This window comes from Halichondria panicea, chromosome 4 (assembly GCF_963675165.1).
Source record: "Halichondria panicea chromosome 4, odHalPani1.1, whole genome shotgun sequence".
NCBI lineage: Eukaryota > Metazoa > Porifera > Demospongiae > Suberitida > Halichondriidae > Halichondria > Halichondria panicea.
The window spans coordinates 2,893,500-2,913,237 of NC_087380.1; the positions used below are offsets into that span (position 1 = coordinate 2,893,500).

The 19,738-nt window shown below is 39.2% G+C and overlaps 2 protein-coding genes and 1 long non-coding RNA gene across 3 annotated transcripts; 1 reads left to right on the forward strand and 2 right to left on the reverse strand.

Annotated features, from left to right (window-relative positions):
• Positions 1-687: 687 nt before the first annotated feature.
• On the reverse strand, positions 688-14,891 carry LOC135335341 (prostaglandin reductase 1-like). Its single transcript, XM_064530808.1, has 9 exons — positions 14,698-14,891; positions 14,153-14,255; positions 13,913-14,095; positions 13,719-13,852; positions 13,514-13,653; positions 13,353-13,458; positions 13,183-13,301; positions 12,055-13,137; positions 688-11,915 (listed from the first exon to the last, which is right to left on the reverse strand). The coding sequence occupies exons 1-8, from the start codon at positions 14,804-14,806 to the stop codon at positions 13,027-13,029; spliced, it is 1,005 nt and encodes a 334-aa protein (XP_064386878.1). The 5' UTR covers positions 14,807-14,891; the 3' UTR covers positions 688-11,915; positions 12,055-13,026.
• A 101-nt stretch (positions 14,892-14,992) lies between these two features.
• LOC135335348 (uncharacterized) lies at positions 14,993-15,805 on the forward strand. The gene is made up of 3 exons (XR_010394483.1): positions 14,993-15,262; positions 15,459-15,540; positions 15,609-15,805. It is a non-coding gene; the product is annotated as an uncharacterized LOC135335348 (long non-coding RNA).
• A 460-nt stretch (positions 15,806-16,265) lies between these two features.
• On the reverse strand, positions 16,266-19,677 carry LOC135335340 (prostaglandin reductase 1-like). The gene is made up of 8 exons (XM_064530806.1): positions 19,467-19,677; positions 18,059-18,161; positions 17,712-17,903; positions 17,359-17,492; positions 17,086-17,225; positions 16,917-17,022; positions 16,744-16,862; positions 16,266-16,528 (listed from the first exon to the last, which is right to left on the reverse strand). The coding sequence occupies exons 1-8, from the start codon at positions 19,573-19,575 to the stop codon at positions 16,418-16,420; spliced, it is 1,014 nt and encodes a 337-aa protein (XP_064386876.1). The 5' UTR covers positions 19,576-19,677; the 3' UTR covers positions 16,266-16,417.
• Between the last annotated feature and the right edge of the window lie 61 nt (positions 19,678-19,738).

Sequence of the window (19,738 nt, forward strand, 5' to 3'; positions counted from 1 at the left end):
CTATTGGCTAGATCCATTGATCAAGGGCAATATTTTTCTGGTGAGATAAAACTTATCTTGTATGTAGATGGGGTATGTGTTAGTTCAAAATCTTAAACTACCGTAGTTATAATAAATGTAGATAGCGGTGAATGAACTCTATTGGAGAATGTGAAACTTGAGCGCGAATATTGTGCCATTTGGCTGAGTAAGGTTGCACACCAACTCACAACTTTCTTTAGGAATTCATACTTTCATGCCAGTTAGAGAATGCTTTGTGTACCTTCTTTAACAGGATTTGTTGCATAACAAGATTTGTTGCATACATACAAGCCTAAAGCTATTTTCATTGGGCGTTACCTCTAATGAATCCATTGCGTACTACTGTAACTTGTTAGTCAGCGTCTTCAATTAGTAGTCTCTTAGATCATTAGGTGTTGAGATTACACGTTCTGATATGAATAGAAGGACATGCGTACACCGTAGCTAACTAAGGATTTCGACACGATAAAATATATAATTATTAAGGTAGGACTTGTGACCTTTAAAGCAAAAACTTGTGAAGCATAATGGTGACTATAACTATTATCTGGTTAGACTTGGAGATTCTTGTAAACAATTAAAAAAGAAATTTGTGGAATACACACCTACACAAGGACTATAGTTTGAACATACATTCGTTGACTTGTTTTCTTTCTTTACTCAAACACTTTCGGATGCTAGCTGACCTTAACCCTTGGCACCAATCGAAATCAGGAGTAATGCTGAACTCCGTACCACTATCACTATCAGATTTATTACAGGATCTCGAACAACCTTCTTGAACAAAAGAAACACCATTTGTAGAACATACATATTGGAACAATAACAGGCTGGGGAGTTATTACTGGGACTAAGTTGCTGAATCTTTTGTTTGCCCAATCTGGACTGTTTGCTTTACCCTCTGCGCTAAGACAATACGCTTCATACAAAATACTAGGCGCAACATTAAAACTCTAGCACTAAATATGGAAGTATGTGGACATACCTGCAAGACCGAACAATTCCTGAAAACTCAAGCAGAAGCATTGACCCCTATTCTTCGTTCGTGCAGCAGAAAAATACTGTAAGGTTGAATAAGGCTGGACAAACACACGCTCCTTACCCACTCCAAATTGACAAAAATACATTGCACCAACAAACTAATTTGAACAAGGAAATTTAACTCAGCTCAGTGATTTATTGGCAGGCTCAAAAGCTTCACAACGGGACTGTTTGCTTTATAGATGGAAGACAACATGTAAGCTTGTATAAGGTTACCCTTACCAGAATCAATCCTTTTGAATACACTGCTCGCATTTTCCATTGCTTTAAACCGTTACTCTTGTGCTAAGACAATATACGCTTCATATACAATTTTGATTATAATACCTCGGGGGAATTTTGTAAGGTGGGACGGGGATAGGATAGGCTGTCCTTCATAGTTTACTGCACGGTATCGGGCTTGTAGAACTCTTTATGTTCAATCTTTATTAAGGACCACTCGAAATTACCTTTCACAAAATAGAAACAATTTCGCATACACAATCCTATTGGCTAGATCCATTGATCAAGGGCAATATATTTTTCTGGTAACTTATCTTGTACGCAGATGGGGTATGTGTTAGTTCACGAACATTAATAAACGCTATAGCTGTGGTGAATGAACTCACTAGTATTGAAGAATGTGAAGCTTGAGTGGAAACATTGTGTCATTAAAAATCCTAGAATGGCTGAACAATAGAGTAAGGTTGCATACCAACTCACAACTTTCTTTAGGGATTCATACTTTCATGTCAGTTAGAGAATGCTTTGTGTGCCTTCTTGAGAAGAAATATAGGATTTGTTGCATACATACAAGCCTAAAGCTACTTTCATTGGATGACTGCAAACAATAGGCGTTACCTCTAATAAGATTTTTTGAATCCACTACTGTAACTTGTTAGTCCGGATCTTCAACTAGTAGAGTCTCTTAGATCATTAGGAGTTGACATTATACGTTCTGATGAGAATAATAGAGAGAATGCATACACCCTAGCTAACTATAAAGCAATTAACAGGATTTTGGACTTATGAATTACCTTTAAAGCAGACTTGTGGCATACACACACCTATACAACGACTATAATTTGGACGTACATTCAGTGAGTTGTTTTTTTTCTCTATTCAAACACTTGCGGATGTTAGCTGACCTTAACCCTCGGCACCAATCGAATTCAGGAACTACTATTACTATCAGTTTCATTATAGGATCTCGAACAACCTTCTTGAACAAAAGAAACACCATTTGTAGAACATACATATTGGAACAATAACAGGCTGGGGAATTATTACTGGGACTAAGTTGCTGAATCTTTTGTTTGCCAAATCTGGACTGTTTGCTTTACCCCCTGCACTAAGACAATACGCTTCATACAACATACTAGGCGCAACGTTAAAACTTTTAACACTAAATATGGAAGTATGTAGTTTTTAATGATACCTGAAAGGAATTTTAAGACCGGATAATTCCTGAAAACTCAAGCAGAAGCATTGACCCCTATTCTCCGTTAGTGCAGCAGAAAAATACTGTAGGGTTGAATAAGGCTGGACAAACACGCTGTTTAATATCTTACCCACTCCAAATTGACAAAAAATAATCGCACCAACAAACTAATTTGAACAAGGAAATTGAGTATTATTTAGCTTAGCTCAGTGATTTATTGGCAGGCTCAAAGTTTCACAACGGGGGGCTGTTTGCTTTATAGATGAAGACAACATGTTAGCTTGTATAAGGTTACCCTTACCAGAATCAATCCTTTTGAATACACTGCTCGCATTTTCCATTGCTTTAAACCGTTACTCTTGTGCTAAGACAATATACGCTTCATATACAATTTTGATTATAATACCTCGGGGGAATTTTGTAAGGTGGGACGGGGATAGGATAGGCTGTCCTTCATAGTTTACTGCATGGTATCGGGCTTGTAGAACTCTTTATGTTCAAGGACCACTCGAAATTACCTTTCACAAAATAGAAACATTTTCGCATACACAATCCTATTGGCTAGATCCATTGCAATATTTTTCTGGTGAGATAAAACTTATCTTGTACGCAGATGGGGTATGTGTTAGTTCAAGAACATTAATAAACGCTATAGCTGTGTTGAATGAACTCACTAGTATTGGAGAATGTGAAATTTGAGCGGAAACATTGTGTTATTAAAAATCCTAGAATGGCTAAACAATCGAGTAAGGTTGCATACCAACTCACAGCTTTCTTCAGGGATTCATACTTTCATGTCAGTTAGGGGATGCTTTGTGTGCCTTCTTGAGAAGAAATAATAAGATTTGTTGCATACATACAAGCCTAAAGCTACTTTCATTGGATGACTGCAAACAATCGGTGTTACCTCTATTTTTGAATCCATTGTGTACTACTGTAACTTGTTAGTCGCGGTGTCTTCAATCATTAGGCGTTGACATTACACATTCTGATGTGAATAATAGAGGGAATGCATACACCCTAGCTAACTATAAAGCAATTAATGACTTATGAATTACCTTTAAAGCAGACTTGTGGCATACACACACCTATACAACGACTATAATTTGGACGTACATTCAGTGACTTGTTTTCTTTCTCTACTCAAACACTTGCGGATGCTAGCTGACCTTAACCCTCGGCACCAATCGAATTCAGGAACTACTATTACTATCAGTGCAGGATCTCGAACAACCTTCTTGAACAAAAGAAACAACACTTGTAGAACATACATATTGGAACAATAACAGGCTGGGGAATTATTACTGGGACTAAGTTGCTGAATCTTTTGTTTGCCCAATCTATACTGTTTGCTTTACCCCCTGCGCTAAGACAATACGCTTCATACAAGATACTAGGCGCAACGTTAAAACTTTTAGCACTAAATATGGAAGTATGTAGTTTTTAATGATACCTGCAAGGAATTTTAAGACCGGATAATCCCTGAAAACTCAAGCAGAAGCATTGACCCGTTAGTGCAGCAGAAAAATACTGTAAGGTTAAATAAGGCTGGACAAACACGCTGTTTAATTCCTTACCCACTCCAAATTGACAAAAAATACATCGCACCAACGATCTAATTTGAACAAGGAAATTGATTATTACTTAGCTCAGCTCAGTGATTTATTGGCAGGCTCAAAAGCTTCAGAACGGGACTGTTTGCTTTATAGATGGAAGACAACATGTTAGCTTGTATAAGGTTACCCTTACCAGAATCAATCCTTTTGAATACACCGCTCGCATTTTCCATTGCTTTAAACCGTTACTCTTGTGCTAAGACAATATACGCTTCATATACAATTTTGATTATAATACCTCGGGGGAATTTTGTAAGGTGGGACGGGGATAGGATAGGCTGTCCTTCATAGTTTACTGCACGGTATCGGGCTTGTAGAACTCTTTATGTTCAATCTTTATTAAGGACCACTCGAAATTACCTTTCACAAAATAGAAACATTTTCGCATACACAATCCTATTGGCTAGTTCCATATTGGCTAGTTCCATTGATCAAGGGCAATATTTTCTGGCGTGATAAAATTTATCTTATATCTTAAAGTTAGGCAGATGGATTAGTTGATCATAGTCGAAAAGACAATAGAGAAAGGTTGCAACACCAACTCACACTTAAACTTTCTTGTCAGTTTGAGGATTGCTTTGTGTATTGTCTTGAGGAGAGATAAAACGATATGTTGCGTACATACAGCCTAAACTATAGGATGACCGCAAACAGACGTTACCTCCAATTTGATCGATTGTGTACTGTACTTGTCAGTCGACTTCTTTAATTCGTAGAGACTCTTAGACCAAACACATTAGGCGCTGAGATCACACGTTCTGATATAAGAATAGGAGTACATGCACACACAACCTACGCTACTCTATAATTATAAGCTCTATGATGATGTGTAAAATCTATAGACTCACTCAAGACTACAGATTCCGGGATACTTAATGGATTATCTTCTTGGAAGCAGAAACTTAAGAGGTGCAACAACAATGGTGACTACATTTTTCGGGAGATTCTTGAAAATAGAAAAGCAAAATTTGTGGCATACACACCTATAATAATGCAACTACATTCATTTGGGCGTACATTTAGTGAATTGTCAATCATACTCAAAGCATTCGTGGAGGTTAAGCTGACCTTAACTGCATGAACTTTTTTTTACCGCGGCACCAATCGAAACCAGGAGTAAATGCTGAACTTTGTATCACTTATCAGACTTGGGTACTTTAACCTTCTTGAACAAAAGAAACACCATTTGTAGTAGGACATACATTTTAGCTAAACCGGAACACTAACAGGGTTAGGGAATAATGTACCAAGACAAAGTTACTACTGAACCTTTGCTTGCTGTTAACTGGAAAAAATCCGGACTGTTAGCTTTAAAGATGGAAGACAACATGTTAACTTGTACACGGTTACCCTTACCGGAATTAATCCCCTCACGTTCTTTGAACACATTGCTCGCACTTTTCATTGCTTTGATCTGTTACTCTCTTGTTGCTAAGATATACGCTTCACATACAACACGCTAGGCTCGACATTTAAAACTATATAGCAAAGAAAAAAAGGAATTATGCAGCCTGACATTCGATACAGTTTTGATATAATTATATACCGCAAGGGATTTTTGTGTGGGACGGGATGGAGGTAGGGCAAGATGCATTGCAGGAAATGTAGTTTTACTCAACGGGCTTGCAGAACCTATTAATTTGTCAGGATCTCTCGAAATTACCTTTCTCAAAATAGAAACATGTACACAATCTTATCTGCATGGCTAGATCCATTGATCAAGGGCAAAGACTGGCGAGATACAACTTACTAATTATATAGGCAGATGGATGGTAGTTGATCATAATCGATAACTAAGGTGCTTAATATTTATGATGTATTTGCAAAAATGCCGCAGTTGTTGTGTACAACAATAATTATACGCTAACTACAGTAGCAGTGAATGATTTAAAAACTCACAAGTATTGGAGAATTTGAAACTTTCGGAGCGGAAACATTGCGTCATTAAAATCCTAGAATGGCTGAACAATAGAGAAAGGTGGCAACACTAACTCACTTTCTTTAGGGAATTGATATCTCACGTCAGTTAGGGGATGCTTTGCGTGCCTTCTTGAGGAGAGATAATAGGATTTGTTGCATACATATATACAGCCTAAAGCTATTTCTATATGATGACCGCAAACTGGCTTTACCTCCAATTTAATCGATTGTGTACTGTACTTGTCAGTCGGGCGTCTTTAATTAGTAGAGTCTCTTAGACCAAACACATCAGGCGCTGAGATCACACGTTCTGATATAAAAATAGAAGTACATGTATGCATGCACATAGCCTACGCTATAACTAAGCAATCGATCATTCTTTATAAAGAGTGTAGCTAGGGACTCACGACCACAGATTTCAGCACGCTATACATGTGGGTAGTAGTAGTGAAGCAGAAACTTGGGTGGAAGAATAATGGCGACTATATTTTCCGGAAGATTCTTGTAAATAAAAAGCAAATTTGTGGCATACACATCTATTAATACACCTACAACTACATTAATTTGGACGGACATTGTACATTCAGTGACTTGCCAATCAAAGCTTTTTTCCTGTGGATGCTGGGTGATCTCAATTGCACGAACTTTTGTTTACCACAGTAATCACGTATCGCTACCGGTACCTGGGTACTTTAAAGGAGTCTCGAACAAACCTTCTTAAACAAAAACCATATTTTGCAGAACATGCATACATCTAATCATACTGCAAAGTTACTACTGAACCTTTGTTCGCTGTTTAACCAATTGAATCATGTTGAACCCAGCCGCCTCGCATTAATGCTGAGCAGATAACTTCAGGCATAGAATCGTAAATGACCTTTAGAAAAGTAGAACAAATATCGTGGCATACACAACTACACTAGAATCACAAAAGGCTCCATCACATTTACCCACTCACTCATTACTCTGTGACTCATCGCAATACCATCCAATTGTAAGTAAAACACTTCGTTAAGGAGAAGAGAACACCATTTGTTGGACATACATGTACCATCCTAGCGTTACTGCTCAAATTTATGTACAGCGATTTGTTACAGAACTTGTTTGCAGCCTAACCCTTGCTCGAGCAAAAGAAATGGTATGTGTGGATCATACATCCTAGCTAACTTTTCATACTTGAACACAACAACGCTGACCTTTAGAACCTTTGTTCAATAGTACCGATCTGGAATCATGCTAACTCGACAATTTCACAATACTAGGATACTCCGGGTGAAATGACCTTCTAGAAAGTAGAGCAAGATATTTTGCATACACACAACTAACACTACAAAGAAGAGAATCCATTATAAATAATAACCACTCACTGTGCGACTTCGCCACAATACTAAGATGAACAACCAGAGCTTGCTTGTATGTTACGCTTTCTCAAGGAGAAGAGAACACCATTTGTTGGACGTACATCCTAGCTAATTGAATTGAAAACCTAGGTAAACTGAAAATCTGACCTCACAAGCTCAATCAACGATGAGAATCGGTTGGAATCACGCTCAGCTCGACCAACTTGTTAAGAGAATCTTGGAAAGGAAGGATTTATGGCATACACATACTTATCTAAGTACATTAAATAACAGTGGGCATACTTGTGTACTGACCAGTGACTTGCCCACTTGGGGAATTTTACATGAAGCTTTGTTTACCACGGCACCAATCAAAATCAGCTGAACTCAGTTGTATCGCTACCGGTACTTGGGTGCTTTAAAGGATCTCAAACAACCTTCTTAAACAAAAGAAACACCATTTGTAGAACATATATATCTATTTTGGAACAATAACAAACAGGCTGGTACTGGGACATAAATTAATACTGAACCTTTGTTCGCTGTTAACTGGAACCAATTGAACCGTTGGTTGAACTCTAATGACATTTGACAGGGGAGCAAGATTGTGGCATAGAAAGTGCTAGAATTAAAGAGGCTCCATCACATTTACCATTCACTCATAATTATACTCGAAAACTAGAACTTTTGCAAACGAATGCTTTCTACGCAAAAGAAACAGTATTTGTAGATCATAAACAATGTACTTATAAGATGCTGAAGGGGGGGGGGGTAGAATACTGGAACACTACAACGCTGACCTTACAGAAGATTTGTTGAATCATGCTGAACTCGACAATTTCACACTACTAGAGTACTCTGGGGGCAAATCTCACTTCTATAAAAGTAGAACAGCATACACTACTACACTACACCGTATTGTACAGGTAAGAGAATCCATCACATTTACCACTCGTCGCACTACCAACTAGAGCTTGCTTGATGCTACGCTTTGAAAAGAACACCATTTTGTTGGATGTACATCTTATATAGCTAATTGAATGAAAAACCTAGCTAAACTGAACATCTGACCTGTACACTGCTCAATAGAGAATTAGTTGTAATCACGCTCAGCTTCCCCAACTTGTTTTCCTACTTTGGTAAGACTTGAGATAATCTTGGAATGAAAAGCAAAAACAAGATTTGTGGCATACACATAATATTATTATGTATTGCACAGTGACTTGCAAATAAAAGTTTGAAGGAATGCTTTTTCGAAAAATGCGCGAGTAGATAACTTGAGGGGGGAGGAAAAAATGGTAACATGGCGAATTTAACAGACTTTTAGATATGGTGAAATCAGGAGAAAAAATGTTCGGAACTCTAGTAGAGGTAATTGGATCTTGAATGATAAAGAACAGGATTTGTGGAATACATACAAAAACAATATGATTATTGCATGTTATGCTTTCTCAAGGAGACCGTTATTTAGTTGGATATACATTCTAACTACTTGAATCGAAAAACCATTGCTTACTATACACTTGAGAATCGAGTGGAATCACTTGGACAACATGTTTCCCTACTGCGGTAAGTATAACTTGGGAGAATCTTGGAATTGAAAAGCAAAACAGGATTTGTGGCATACATTATACATCTAAGTATATTGATGAACATACGTACTACTGCACAGTGACTTGTGAAAAAATGATTTTCTTGCATAAACTTATCGAGAAACATGAACTTGCGGAACGAAACAACTGAAACACAGCAAAACTAACTGATGGAAACCAGGAGAAGGTACTTAATTGAACACATTTGTGGTATACATACGAGAATCCAATGACATTTACCACTCACTCATACACGTACTGTGAAGCGACTTGTTAAAAGATAACCAGAACTTGTTTACAAGCGAACGTTTCCTTGAGCATAAAAAAAACTATATGTAGAACATACATCCTAGCTAACCTCGGTACAATACATACTTGAAATGCTGGGGGGATAGAAATACTGGAACCTTTGTTTGTTGATGAATGGGGAGCACACAGGAGATACTAGCAACTCTGATTTTCTGAAACTTTGTTCACAGTAGATAGGAATCAATCAGGAGCATTCGTATTGAACTATGGTTGATTTGACAATGATCTCTGATTATGGGAACTTTGATAAAAGCAGACCTTTTCGAGTAACAAGATTTTGGCTTACAAACATCATGATAAAGTACGCACAGCAGAAAATTGGACAGTAACAATATTGGATTTTGCGGTAGAGGTATACATAATATTATATTCAATACTTAGTAGCGAAATAAACGTAGCAGTATTGAAACTCACAACGGTATAGGCGATTTGCAATGGGATACGGCTTTGTTATGGATCTGGATACTTTGCTTGGTATAGGAAAAGGGAGTAAGGTTGCAAATGACATCCCAAGTGCTGCTCAGGACCCAGGGTTTGTTAGGTATAATATTTAGCCAATAGCGAATGACCTAAATTGAAAATGCATAACAATACACAATTCTTTTAACATTACCAAACTGTGAGTCGTTGTTTTATGGCCGTATCGAATCACACACTGAGGGAAAAGCTTACGATCGTGGATCTCAGGTTACTATTGCATTAGGCGAATCTTGTAATGACCAGGCACACCATATATTTTACTGTTCACAGAATACTGCATGCTGACTTGCCAAACCAGAAGTTGCTTGTAAATGTACTTATTTCGAGCAAAAGAAACAATTGTGGACCATAAGGAGCAACAATACTTAAGACTTACTAATACTGATTTGTTTTTCAGGTGGAATTACGCGGCACTCTGCTTGCAAGTCCTTGTGTTCTTGGAATGAAATCTTGTTAGGGGTTAATAAATGGTTTGGCACATACCATAGCTAGGGTGTTGAATGGGTTGGGTAGAGTGTGAAAATTTGTGACATTGTAGTATCAGGTAAGGACTTTAAAAATGCACGGAACAGGAAATCTCGATTGATGGGTCTTGTACAGGGATTTATACATTACAATTTATGGTGAGAATACCTTACGAAATAGACTCCGGTATTACTTGAGGACAGGATGCGTTTTTTGCTTGTTACTGTCTAAAAAAAGAATACCAAATGTTTTTGTTTGTACAGAAATAGATGTACCCTATAATTATACTTGTACATGACTCTTGGCCAATTTTTTCTTATCCTCCCAGCAAAACAGGCAACTCATTTGCACACAGACCTTCTATTGAGCAACACCTTTTCCATCAATTCCTGACAATGAATCATGAACTAAAAGAAACAATTATAGTTTTCTAACAAGGGCTGGTTTATTTATTGGATATTACAAATGCATACACAATGAAGAAGAAACATAAGCATGGCTTCTAGTAGCAAGGGCAGGTGAAGATTCAATTTCTATATTCTTGAATAAATATACTGAACTCACAACTAATTATCGGAATGGTTGCCTGGATACTCCATGGAAACACTTTGATTGATCCACAAGACAAGTAGCATCAAGTCGGGTCACATAATTAAACTATGGTACACAGTTGATTTCCCAATGGTGAATTCGATCGCAACAACTATTTTTGATGGGTGGCTTGTAATCGTATTTCCTTCGAATACAATATACGTTAGGTAGATAAGCACAAACTATCGACTTACAGAGCGTAGAATATCAGCTATCGAGCAACCTTCTCATAGACATATTGACCTTGTATGTACTGTGGGTAAACTATTTAAGAAGCACACATGCACAAGGAAATGATCCAATACAAATACCTACTTGATACTAAGAGTGAAACAAATAGTTATACCATTGAACAAGTCCCTTGGACAGATTGACAGCCACTTCTCTGCTATGTGGAAGGGAAAACATTCGAATTGGAACTAGCTATCAGCTATAATTATTAGCGACACAATGAACAACCTTATGTTGACACATCAAGATACACCAATGACAAAGACAAAGCGAAATGCAGGCACGCAGAAAACACAATGAACCCATTATCAGAATGTCCAGACAGCTGTTTGTACTATGTTCTTATCATGTGGTTACATTGTTTAGAATGATGCCTATGTTAGGAAGTTATACTTGGCAGACAAACAGGTTTTACCAGGAAGCCGCATTCTTCTGATGTCTGACCTGCCAGGAAGGCTGTGGCTACCAGGTTACAAATTTACGCTTCTTGGTACCAGGTACAACAGGATAGGGTTCTTCCTCCTTAGATACCACAATACACTACGGGTTGGGTTACCTACACAAAGAAAGTTGGCAAAACACCATACAACCACCTCTTAGGTTTCAATTCCGCAAATATTTCAACATTAGCATCATTAGCGCATATTAACACTGTTACATTGAACTATTATTTTATTGAGTAGCAAGTCTATGGTTTTTTTGACCGCTTGAATCACAGATTATTTACCTTTTTTTACTTTGTGTGTTTAAGCCTCTTTTGTCTAATTTGACATTACATTGAGACTAGGCTATCAATGACCCATCACACGACTGGAATGGTGAACTGGAAAACATGCCGCACCAAAGGGAGTAGTACACTGAAATCACTGTGCCCTAGTACCAGAAGACCCTGCAATAAATCATTGAGCTACCATCACCATGGACCACATAGCTACTGGAAACCAGACTGTACTGGCCCATAATAATTATATCTATTAGCCCAATAGTATTAACAGTGTAAGAAACCAGTAACTTAATGAGAAACTTACCTTGAATATAAGCTATCTTAGCTCAGCGCTCCATGATCCTTTTCTTGAGCGCCACGGTAGTCGAATCTGCCGCTAAGCATGCGCCTAGCCGCCTGGCGATTTACTCTTCGTGTCCAGAGTGGTCCTTAGTTGTACTTCAAGACAGTGCTTGGCATTTATATACTAACCGTGACGTGAAAACAACGTCTGGTTCCAACTTGTTTGTTCTGGACTGAACTGGTCGTAACCGCAACGTTGTTTTGTGGTCAACGTTGCTATGCGTATATTGCGAAATATGCACCCTGATTGGTCAGATTCTGCCTATTGCGCATGCCCAGAAACATAACATTTTGACATCATCCAAAACATCTATTTTTAGCAATAAATGCCTCCCTGGTAGAAACCCACATCCTGAATTTCTGATTGCCTCATTGTGTATGTTTTATGTTCTCATTTATAACTATCATAACTACCTTTGCTTCCATGTATGGTTACTACATTTTCTTTACGACACCCCTATTAGGTTTCACCACTGTAGTAGCTAACGAGGGTCTAAAGTAAGCTTCAAGCTTGTCGAGTCAAATCTCTGGGCGTCCGGCTTTACATCCAGACAGTAGTGGACACCTACTCATTTTTCAGGGCAAACCAATAAGTGAACTCCTTGCAAAATATTTTTCTGCTACTGATGGGGCTCGAACTCTCAACCTTGTGATCTTGAGTCGAGTGCTTTACCCACTGGCCACCAACAAACCCACAAATAATAGTACATGCACATTTGTTGCCTTTTGACCTCGCAAATGCAGTAACTTATGGCATTGCACTCATTGCCATGTAGGTATATAAGCTACAATGTCAAAACCAAATAGAAATTTAGTTGGTCAAATTAGTTGTGGTCACCATGATGTGCATCTACACTCATGTACAGCTAGACATAAATATTTTTAACGACACGTATTAGAAACGTCAGTCACACTAAACAAACACAATATGTGCTCAGGCTTTGACGACTGCCTTTCCTATGTTCGCTCCAGTGAACAGCCCAAGGAAAGCATCAAACATATTGTCAAATCCCACTGTGACAGTTTCTTCATACTTAAGTTTCCCCTGCATAATAAAGGATAACATGGAATGTACAGAAAAATGTGTCACCTCTGCAATCCATTGGCTCATTTGCTTGAAGCATTCTGGCCACTCTTTGATCCACCTCAAGACGATGAATCCCTCAACTTTGAGCTGATGACCCAGAATAAGCTGGGACACATAGTTACCTGAATGAGAAATTTTCAACTGAAGTAGCCTATAATATAGTTTTCATGCACCTTTTGGTTTTTCTTCTGCATTGTACTGAGAGATAGCACCACAGATAGATACTCGTCCAAATGTATTCATCTGAGCAAGTACAGTCTCAAACCACTCACCACCAACCTATGAGAGTTTTGGGTATAGGAACCCATAAGTACCGTAACTGAATAATAATTACGTTATCGAAGAACAAGTCGATGCCTTTGGGACAAGCCTTCTTCAGTGTTTCACTCATAGACCCCATGGTCTTGTAGTTGAACGCCTCATCGAATCCCAGTCCCTTGACATATTCCACTTTTTCATCACTGCCAGCAAATCCTGTAACACCGTCAGGATGACACTATACATACAATAATACCGTATACTATAATAGAACAACTCACCTACTACCCTGCAGCCTTTAATTTTGGCAATCTGCCCGACAAGAGAGCCCACAGCTCCAGCAGCACCATTGACCACCAACGTCTCTCCCTCTTTGGGTGTGCAAAGATTCAGGAACCCAAAATAGGCAGTAGCTCTGCAAGAATTGTTAATAGACCACAATAGACAATTATATATAAGAGGGTATTATATATACCCAGGCATTCCTAGTACACCTACAGCCGTGGACTCCCTGTCCTTGTACAGAGTGGGGCTGAGCTTTGATCTTCCGCCAGCTGCTTCAGGAACAGAATCGGAGACTACTGTGTGTGTGCGCCAACCATAGTTACCCACCACCAGATCTCCGACAGAGTAATTGGATGATCTGCTCTCAACGACTCTGTAAAAGGTAAAAAGAATAATATAATTAGCAGGCTGTAAGCTCCTATAGGCTCACTTAGCAACTTGACCTCCAATCATAGAGCTGCCCGGTGGAAAGTTCTTAGTGTATGGACGCATGTAGGGGTCCACTGACAACCAGACAGCTTCACATAAGAACTCTGTAAAAAATTAGTTTTCCATTCAGAGGTCCATTAGCTAAGTCCTGCCAGATCTATTTCTTATGGTTTCCTAGCTCCAGTGCTGGTACAATCAGGAATGCACATTCGATATATACTGTACAGCGATATATTTCGAGGGTACCATCTTTGTTCTGATCGGGAAATGGTCTACGTGCATTTGGAAGACAGCAGAGTTGGTTTTAAGAATAGGGTAGAACCTTAGCATTACATGACCTGGTTGCCTTGAATATAGCCATGTTTCAAAACCGTTGCGATCTAGCTATCTGCACCTAAAGTAGTAATGTGTATCAGCAACAGCAGCATTTAACTGAGCTTGTCTTGCAGACTATGTCCTTGAAGCCATGCTAACTGTATTTTGTTATTGGTCGTGCTAACTAGTTTACCCTCGAAATATACCTACTGGACGTACAAGCAAGCTGACCTCCATCCTTGAGTGGTGGCAGCTCTTCCTCCACAATATCAAGGTCTTCTCTCTTGGGCATACCACAGAAGTGGCTCTTGAGGACCCATTTGCGACATTTGACAGACATGATGAAGCTCCACACAGTACAACACGTACACAACACAGTACACTTACAGTATTCTGCTGAGTGTACAAGTTGAAGTTGACACACCCCCAAAACTTTCTGTTGAATGCCAACAGTAGAGGAGAGGGATTGGAAACGCATGCGTGGGATCGGGACTCAGTACAATTTCGGCCCATCCGTGTCTTGCCTACGCCCACGCAATGCTGTAGCGGTAACTGAAGCAAGGCATCTGTTTAGAAGGACAGAGAAGTGCCTTGGCCTCAGGGATATTGCACAGGGCTATGCCAGTTAGTACTATGCTCTTAGTACCTAGTATAGTTGTAACCTTAACCTAGAAGTGTCTACTAAAGGAGTTTCATGAGTTTTTTTAAGCTTTCCTTGACTGGCTGAGGATTGTGGGATTTTTTTATCTCTCCAAAAAGAAGTACAGCCTGTTTGAGATTGAAGACAAGTACAGTGGTATGTTAAGTGTTTTTTAAATGTAGCAACTTTGTGATTGACTCTCCATGGTAGTATTTGCTGACAAATTTATTATCACACTCATGACTTTCACTTGTGGGATTTTGTGGAAGTGTAGGTGTTGAAGTAGCAAATGTATATAGGCTAGAAGTGACCCTTTAATGTTACTACATACTATTGTACACTTTATTTGTAGTTATACGAATGGATCGGCAAGTTTTTTGGGGAAGAGTTATGAGAGAATAAACGACGGAAGTGTCAGTTGTGGAAGACCCAAGGTAACTGTTATCTCAAACTGATACTGTTTTTAATCTCAGATTGTGTGCATCTGATGATGGTTCTTCAGAGTTTACATCGGCAGACTGTAGCACGTTCACTGAACCACTACCAAAGAGGACGTTCAAGAAAATTGCATCATTATTTCTGTCTTTACATCACGAGTAGACATACAATAATTATGTTAAATTGTTTGTATAATGAATTGTTTATGATCTAGATCTATAAAAGAGAAGTTAACATGTTCTTGAACTTCTATTAACACTGTGTCTAATCCCACTGTAAACTATTTCATACAATGGCGAAAACTCCTCTAATACTAACTTCTGAAACACGAATGGAAGCTAGTAGCCTAACTTGATCCTAGTAGCCTTCCTGCCTGTCTCATGTCTCTTTCTGGCTAGTCAGTAGTAGCCTTCCTGCCTGTCTTTTGGCTGTTAAAGATTAAAATACTAGGTCAATTTCTAGTGACGGAGGCAGGAAAGGAAGAAATTTAACCGTGACACGCATGGGCCGGGCATTTACGTATGCGTTTCCAATCCCTCTCCTCTACTATCTATGATGCCAATCAACCTTTACTAATCACTCAGCTGTTTGATTCATGCCCAATGCCAGTGCATGCATGCAGTCATTTGATCTGTTATGACAGATCTACAGCATGCATGCATGCCTATAATAATTTGTACAGGAGCTTCCGAATACAACTATAGCTGCAGCATCATGCTCATATTAATACAAACACAAGATCTGCATGGGATGTTGACATTTACCCCATCAACCAATCAGGACATAATTTACGAACAACTAGTAAATCACTCAACTAACCAGATTAGCTACGTATACTATATATTAGCTAATGGCATTTAGAGTCAATGTAGTTCAAATCTTGACAATCGCCTTCCCAGTGTTGGCTCCAGAGAAGAGTCCAAGGAAAGCATCGAACGCATTGTCAAACCCCACAGTGATGGTTTCTTCATATTTGAGTTTTCCCTAATGTCAAATTGTTTGTGCGATAAGTAAGAGGCACATAGTGCATAAGTATATGAGCCATCCATATATATGTGGCTAAGGCCCCAATCTGATCTGGGAATGGCCAATGCATGGCTATATATAAATATATACCATGCAGCCGATTTTCCTGGCATATTATTTTTGGCTTTTCACATATATATACGTAGAAGTTTTACGTTTTGTGTGATAGTTACCTCTGAAATCCAGTCGCTCATTTGTTTGAATGCCTTTGGCCACTCCTCCAGCCACCTTGCCGTCAGGAACCCCTCCACCCTCAGTTGATGACCAAGGATCAGCTGAGACACATAGTGGCCTGTGTGAGAGGAACCGTAATTGTGATTTATGATGAAGTTAATCAATCAATTACCTTTTGGCTGTTCTGTTGCATTGTACTGGGAGATAGCACCACAAACAGCCACACGACCAAAGGTGTTCATTTGAGCAAGAACATTTTCAAACCACTCACCACCGACCTATACATAATCATGCATGCATCACAAATCACAAATCAAAGCAAGAAGCATGCATGCACTCACATTATCATAAAACAGGTCAATGCCTTTAGGACAAGCCTTCTTTAGACTTTCACTCAGAGACCCCATGGTCTTGTAGTTAAGCGCCTCATCAAATCCCAAACTTTTAAGGTACTCCACTTTTTTATCACTGCCAGCAAATCCTGTAAAAACGATGTCTTCAATGTTAGTACATTAATGCATGAGTGGTATATGAAGCCATGCATGCAGTGCTTACTGCACAATCTTCATTTTTGTTTGCAAACTCGTGATATGCTGTATAATACTCTAACATACCAACAGCATTGCAGCCTTTAATCTTGGCAATTTGTCCGACAAGAGAGCCCACAGCTCCAGCAGCACCATTGACCACCAACGTTTCTCCCTCTTTGGGTGTGCAGAGATTCAGGAACCCACAATAAGCAGTGGCCCTACATTATTATATAGTGAACGAAAAGGAAATCATAATTTTATTGTAGATCGGAATATAGATGGAATTCGAAAACAATTATGATAAAATTGCAAGACTTGTTATTAAAAAAAGAATGTTGTGGCATGCAATTCACAATCATTAGAATCGTTCAGGCTTGTACAGTATCAGTCATATACTGAATATTAAATGTGCATTTGAAACTTGATCTATATCTCACCCTGGCATTCCGAGGACCCCCAGAGCAGTTGACTCCCTGTCCTTGTACAAGGTGGGGTCCAACTTAGCCATGTAAGTACTGAGGTCTCCACTCTCATAGCCTGTCTCCGGAACATTGGTGTGTGTCCTCCAGCCGAACGGGCCGACAACCAGATCACCTACTGCATACTTGGAAGACTTGCTCTGAGTAACTCTATAATTATAGATTATTGAGATAGCCCTATATTAAACAGCCACATTGTATAGCAATGTATTATTCATGCATTAATAACCACGCAGCATAGTCAGAAACTGATGGTCATGATTTGAGACAGACAATGCACAATGCGTATAGTAATTTTCACTCACTTAGCAACTTGTGCACCCATCATGGTGCTTCCTAATGCAAGTCCGGCACTGGCTGGGCGAAAATAGGGGTCCATGGACAGCCACAGAGCTTCACACAAAAACTCTACATGTATATATACAAAGTAAATAATTGTTACCGTATTACTAGAATATTTTGCTGGTGAAAAACCTTTGCGAATGAAAGTACCGCGGGTGCTGATGCCTCGGTGGAGGTGCCAAAGCTACATAACATAGAACTACTAGCTAGCTTTTATATACTGTCACATTGATTATAATTATCATGATGAGAACATTTTAAATTTTGCTGCATTGTAATCGCAGGGAAACTCAAATAGTATAGGTAATGATCGACCATGATTGTTGTTAAAAACGATCGATGCCAAAAGTTCAAGTCTAAAATTAATGGCTGCAAGTCAGCAGAGCCTTGCAGCTCTCTTCTCACTCTTGCAGCTACCAATAGCTAGCGTTCTAAGTGCAGAGCTAACTACTAAGTAGAGTAGCAACACTCGGTGAAAAATTTTTCTACGGACTCTTCTGAAAAGGCTGCAATGGCATTCCAAGTAAGCAAAACTAGGCATAACTCAAGAACGAAGCTTTATTTTGCAAATCGACAAATAGCATGCCAAGAAAATATGACTAGAAGCCTATAGAAACTCTTACTTGCACTTCATTGATCCTTGAGCAGCTGAAATAGTCTACACACACACACACACACAAACACACTACCGTATACCTCGCTTGCGCATACGCACTGAGGCATAATGAGCCAAATAAGCAGATAATTTGACCCTTTGCAATCTACTATTGCGTTATGGCAAGGATGGTGTGTATATATAGTAGAACCTCGATTATCCGGACACCTTGGTTCCAGAAGCAGGCCGGATAAGTGAATACGCCGGATAATCGAATAGATAAACCACGCCTTGATCCACCCACTTTATTGATAAAAAACAGTGCCACATGGTTGTCTGCGCATGCGCAAAAGATAAGCAGGCATGTCTCCATGGTAACAGCTGCAACGCGCATGCGCGTTTGAGGGACACCCCCATTTTCTGATCTGATAACAAGAAAACTGCCAAGCCGGATAATCGAGGTTCCGGATAATGGAGGGCCGGATAATCGAGGTTCTACTGTACTAGTAGGTTTTGCAGATTTTATTGTTGCGAATTGATCACAACACACCACAAAAAGTCACTTTAGCAAAACATTACAACGTTTTGCTAGAGCACATGGCCATTCTGACCTCTGACCTGGACCACTAATCGGTTTATTTTTTTGGCCATTCTGCAAAAATATATGACCCGAAAATCCGTGAAACATAAGATTAATTTGGTGTGGCCTAAGTATCTGGAAATTTAAAACATTATTTTTATGTTTGTTATTAATTTTGTTATTTGCATCTCTTCACCTCCATCCTTGAGTGGTGGCAGCTCTTCCTCCACTAGATCAAGGTCTTCTCTCTTGGGCATGCCACTGAAGTGGCTCTTGAGGACCCATCTGCGACACTTGACAGACATGATGAAGCTTGATGAGTTGCAGGATATATACGATTGCTTGAAGTTTGCAAGGCCAAATTAAGTGCATGCAGCCGGCCCAACTGCTGTTTATATAATCTGACTTTTGCTGAGTGTAGACGCCCACACACAGCATGCACAGCCACCTCTGCTAAACACCGCGGGT